Here is a 6,000-nt window from a genome sequence, read left to right as displayed (position 1 = left end):
TGTTGGGCAACAGGAGTGTGTTGGTGAATGGGCATTTGCATTTCGTTGTCTTCTTAGCCCACAAGGCTGTTCATTGGAAGTAGCAAATAATAATAATAATCATCATCATAATCATCATCATCACCATCATTTCTGAGCTCTCTTTATTTCCGTTTCGACTATATTTATTATCAGAATCAGTGAAGGCGTGCGCAGTCCGAGACATGGATGTTACGTGCAAGGTGTGATTTGTTTCAAATGGACAGACATCAGTCTCAGTGATGTTCTTCCCAAAGTCAGCTCCACCTTCTGCTCTTTCATCCAAACGAAATCCTTCAGCATGGTGACTCTCACTGGAGTTCGTGTGCGCATGCACCCACAGAGAGACAGACAGAGACAGAGACAGAGGTATTCAAAACACAACAAAAATCGGAAAAACAATGTGTATAACAGGAATCGTTTATTCCACACCACAGACTGTGACCACTTGTTTGAAAGAACATACACATTCCAAAATGATATTTCGTGAAAAAAGGAACCTCCTTCTGCAGGCTTATTGTGCATGATGCGAACATTGATGAAACAAAATATTATTAACTGTACTTTACACATGACATGTCACATGGGTGGGCTTCCGTATGAATAAATATCATGTACACAAGAGGGACTCCCAGCGTACACAGAATGCTACCAAGACCAACACTTTCTGTCCCAACATGCAACACGTTAATTAATATCAGACCAACGGCCAGCCACGAGGACTGTTGTATACAAGTGTACAAGTGTACAGCCCCAGTGGGGACTGGACCTCTGGATGCGGTTTGAATGAAGCTACACGAGTCTGTGGTTCAGAGTATTCTCAGCTTGGTGTATCACACGGGACAGACCCCCATTCCATGCCTGGTACTTTCCCCATTCCCTCATATCCACCCATCCCACTTTCTCAAGATTAATTTATATAAAAAATACAAGCATTGTCCATCTGTACATTTATTTTCTCTATGTTTTAGCGATTTCTGCTACAGACACGTATCACAGCCCCATAAGGGGTTATAAAAGGGGTTGCTGACCCATCGCCTATCCTCCAAAATAAAAACAGGGAACAAAATAAAATTGGAAATGGCTGTATATAAGTTAATAGAACGGAAAGATATAGTTTAAAAAAATTGAAAACACTGAAAATAATTTGTTCATATATTGTCAACCGACACAAATAAGCGAGAAAGATTTTTAAAACAATTATGATCCAAAATGCTACTAGCCGTTTACACAAGCTGTTGCTAGTGTTTGTCTCAGGCTTCTAATGATCTGAGCAGAAAATTCTTTTCTAAATCGTCCTTGGAAAAAAAATCGAAGTATTTTGAGATAGTTCAGTGAAGACGGAATTCAATCTGAAATACTTTAACCCCATTCCTAGCTCCCTGTAATTAATCTGATGATGAAGGACAGTTCATTTTTTTTTTTAATGATGAATACACTTATTTACTTTAATTTATTTCCGTAGGAAAAAACTCGATCTTAGTTGTCAACACTTTTTTGATAGATCATATCATGTCGGGAAGTTAGTTACAAGGCGCATGCGCACTGAAGCAAGATATTTAAGGGATGATTGTCGAAATATCGCCTTCAGGAAGAAAAGAAGAATACAGTATTGAACTCTGTTCCTCAACACGGAGAGAGTTGACACAAGCCACAGGAGACCAACTACACATGAATGATGCTCGTACAAAAGACTAAGCAAAGTGTGGGTGTCGGTCTCTTGCCATCAATGAAGTGAACATTACAAAAGTACATTATTGTCAGGCAATTAATTCAACGTGAAATAATACTTCATCTGAACATATGGCGACCTCTATGAGTGGATAATGCATAGTGTGGGAATTACCTTTTTGTTCTGTGGATGCTGCACGGACAATGTTGTCTACCATATTTTCAAAAAATTAATTAATGCCTTCGATGTTCTTCTTGATAATTACGGGTCAAGCCATAAACTTTTCTGAAAATGCTTGATCCACTTGAGAAAGGAGTGGACATTTCATTTTTATACTTAGGGTTGATAGACTCTCGGAGAGGGCGAACTTGTGCACTGATTGGGGAAAAAAATGCATTGCATGGGGAGCTTATCTGACAGGTAATCAAACAGACAAAAATTATAGTCACTGTCACACGAATAAATGGTGTGAGTTACATTAAAATATCCAAGGACTTTCTAGACTAGACAGGTGCTAGCAATGTCTACACCGTGACAGACTGCAGGCTCAGACATACTGTAACCAATGCACACGTACGCACACACGTACGCACACACGTACACACACACGTACACACACACGTATACACACACACACACACACACACACACTCACGGAATGGAGGGTACCAAGTCATCTGCCGTCTACAATGTAGGCAGGGTTAGATGCAAATAATCTGAAATATGTCCGTCCTTTCTTGACCACCCCACCAACCACCAACCTCTTCCCTTACCCACCTCTGAGAATAACATTTACAAGCGCCTGTATATCACTTTATTTTATTTTAAATGAATTTGAAAAATCACCATTGCGGGAGGTGGTGGAAGGAGGACAACTGATTGAAGAGAGAGCCTCTAGACATTTGCCTACAAGTGGAAAGTGTGCTCTCCATTTGTGTTCACTGATCTTTCTTTGCCTCCATCCATATTTCTTCTCACTCTCTCATCCACTCACAAATGGAGAAATGTGCGCCTGTGCCTCGGGCCAGTTTTATAATACAGATGAGAAGTGGCCCACGAGGTTCTCTGAGTATTTACAGGACTTCGTCAATTGACAGGATACGCATCTATCCCAAATTTAATTAAAGCCATCTACCACACAGCCAGGTATCTCGACAAAATGACACGAAAAATAATTCAAAAATAAGAAAGGATTCAATGAATAATAATCAGAACTTTCTAATTTCTGTGCCCGAAGTGAAGTGCTGATAATAAACCCGCAGAGAAAGTGAAATTCGAGAATTTTTTTTTTACTTTTATAATGAAATGAAGATTTCAGCGAAACTCATTATGAATAATAAGGAACGAAAGGGGAGACAAATGGCATTACATTTACAATGGGGTCGCTGTAACAGGGTGAATAGATTAACTAATTAAAAAAGTGTTATTCTTTCTTTAGTAACAATTGAAATTTCCGATGATGTCAAAAAAAAGGAACGTGAGGGTCAGGGTTAGGATTGTGTATGATAGTGTAGGGATGTTAAAAGTGCGCCTTGTAGGGGTCTGCCACTTGATTCTACAGAACACAGTCTTTCACTTGTCACATCCGGGAACATGTCAAGTAACAAACGGGAACATACTGTTGTCCTCTTGCTCTGTGCCATGACCTTTCTGGGTGGGCTGTCACCCTCAGTGGATGGGATGACAGGAATTGACAAGAGAGACAGTGAGACATCGTCCTTCCAGGGTAGTGACCCAAGGATGATAGAAATACTTTAATGAATACGATTCATTCAGTTGTGAGAAAAAATAATGTTCCGTATTGATTCCTATAAACATCTGGCTTTTCTAAACACAGGTATTCACAGGTAGGTCACTTCTGCTGTGAATACTGGAAGTGGTTAAGGAAAAAAAAAAAAGGAAAAAAAAAAACTTTTACGGAAATTCCTCAAGTAGTTAACGGTCTTGAGTGAGAGATTGTGAGGTGTGGAGGTCTACCATTGCACAACGGCAACACAAAAAACGAAGGACTTTGAGAAAAAAAGCAGGTATTACCAAAAGTAAAAGATACTGTTGCGTACCTGGAAGAGCCACCTTGACTGAGGACCCCAGCGATCTTTTAAACAATGTCCTTTAAAACACACACACGCACACACACAGTTCAGATGTTGCCGCAGTTCTAGAGATGGCAGGCTTAGGGTTGACAGTTTCTTTGCCGTCTGAAATAACACACTCACATTTCCCTCGGCAGTGAAGGCTGGGCTGATGGCGCGATGACTTTCTTCATGTTATTGTTCTCTCATTTACTCACATCATCCGAAGTGGCTAGCTCACCTTCCTCCCCCCACCCCATCCCACTGTTTTCCGAATGACACTTGGAGAATGAAAGCCGCGCCTGATCAATGTTTTCAATGGAAATTACTTATTCTTTAGCCTTTATGGACTTTCCATTTACAAATATATCTAATCTTCCAAGCACTGTAAGAAATGTGCAGTACAGAGGATCCAACATAAACTTGCTTTACATCGGGGAACAACAAAGGGAGAGCTGTGGAGAAAGTGCAACTTGCCGTAAGACCAGAAAATGGCCAACCGTGATCGTCAGCCAGTCAGTCTGTGAGTCCGTGTGATATATTGCACAAGTCGAAGGCCTGTCTCTAAGAAAAATTCAGCTTGCATCCTCTCATCTGTAATTTACACACAGCTGCGTGTCGTGACTCGAACGTTTCTGGAAAGTCTCCACAGGGGGCAACAATCTACCAGCGTCTTTACCGCGTAGTGCTCTCCCCTTTTTCTTAAAGGGATATCCAAAAAAAGAGGTGTAGGAGGCAAAATTCTGTCCGAGGAATTGAAAAGTCAGAGGGTCCCCTCATGGACACCATGGTGACAGTTCTTCACGTGAACGTCCACGAGGACGGTGTGCACACATGATGGCGCCAAAGTCGTTCACTTTACGGCGAGGATACCGTGTCCAGTGATACCGCATACCGAGAAACCGTGTCCAGTGATGATGAACCGTGTCTAGTATTGAAGAACCTGAACTCACTCCTGTAGTGAGCCGCAGCCATCGTGTCCACCCATAAACTCTTGTTCATGCAGCCTTCCACAGCAGAGTGCAGTCCCTTGAAGTAAATGGGTAAAATGCGTGAAATCACCGTTTCCTGGCTGTTTGGTGCCCGCGACCAACTGTCGGCGAGGGTCGTTGAGACACCGAACGCTAGTGCTGTCTTTGAGAGCTCACATTGTCTCTGAAGAAGGTCGGTCGTTAAAGAACAGTTTGAAAACAAGAAAAACTTCTCGTCTGACTCGAAACTTTTTTTCCTTGGGTGGGTAGATGGGAGCTCGCATGTTCAGAGCACTTGGAAGCGAGGTCCGGCCCAGGTGTTAGGGTCCTTGGGATTGTACTCGAGACAGTCTCCGCTAGCAGGTCCTCGCACCCCCAGGCCGTTCCCGTTAGCGGACAGGCCTCCATAGTGTGACGTCATCTGGGTTACCTGGCCGTTGCCAAGCGACATGACGTTGGCATGAGTGTGGTGGGAAGCCTGGGCATGGGAGTGGGGGTTGGCGGAGACTGGTATCTGCATGGGACTCAGGTAGTCGGCCATGTTGCTGTAGTAGTGGTTGTGATAGCTCTGGGGTTGGTAGGCCGCCGTGGCACCCTGACCTGTGTGTGACGTCATGTGGGGGTAGGGCGCCGCGCGCTGCATGCAGGAGGGGGAACCCAAGAAGTCGTTGACCGGGGGGATCGCTGTAGGGATGGAGGCCGGGTTCCAAATGGAGCCGGCCGCCCCGATACTCATGGCGCTGCCGTTGGGAGGAGTGGTTGTCATGGGAGATGTTTTGTAGCCCATGCCGGGCGACCCCGAGGACGAGTGGGTCGGGGACTTGGCCTTGACTTTAGGGCTGGCGCACTGCCCGCTGGGAGGCGGCGGTGTGATGTTCCCGGCGTTGCTGCTACCTCCGTTTCCACTTCCGCCTCCTCCAGCCGAGCCTGGTCCCGCACCAGTACCGCTTCCACCGCCACCACTACCGCCGCCGTTGCTGTTGGGGGTGTTGCCAGTGGTGTTGCTGCTGTTGTTGCTCTGCTGCTTCTTCTGGTCTTGTGCCTTTTGTTGCTGCCGACACTTTGCACGGCGATTCTTGAACCAAACCTGAGAGGACAAGACAAGGGTACCAGGGTCAGCAAGCTTGACAGCGTGAGGTCAAGGTCATAAATATGCAGGTGTAAAAAGTTAGCAAAGGAATGGACCGAAGGATAAAGAACATCACGCAGGTTTATTAATGAAAATCACATGATCAATGGGGAAACCTTATTTGGTAAAAGTACACAG

At 44.4% G+C, this 6,000-nt stretch overlaps 1 protein-coding gene across 4 annotated transcripts in view; it reads right to left on the bottom strand.

Annotated features, from left to right (window-relative positions):
- Window positions 1-417: 417 nt before the first annotated feature.
- The window catches only part of LOC112570536 (homeobox protein otx5-A-like), a 50,916-nt gene continuing 45,333 nt past the window's right edge, over window positions 418-6,000 (bottom strand). For all 4 annotated transcript variants that reach the window (XM_025249023.1, XM_025249022.1, XM_025249021.1 and 1 more), the window contains one exon: window positions 418-5,820. In XM_025249023.1, the coding sequence (XP_025104808.1) occupies window positions 5,020-5,820 (801 nt within the window). In that variant the 3' untranslated portion in view covers window positions 418-5,019. The remainder of the gene's footprint in view (window positions 5,821-6,000) is intronic.

This window comes from Pomacea canaliculata, linkage group LG8, assembly GCF_003073045.1.
Source record: "Pomacea canaliculata isolate SZHN2017 linkage group LG8, ASM307304v1, whole genome shotgun sequence".
NCBI lineage: Eukaryota > Metazoa > Mollusca > Gastropoda > Architaenioglossa > Ampullariidae > Pomacea > Pomacea canaliculata.
Note: the sequence above shows the minus strand (reverse complement) of the source record. Positions and strands in the feature narration are given on the sequence as shown.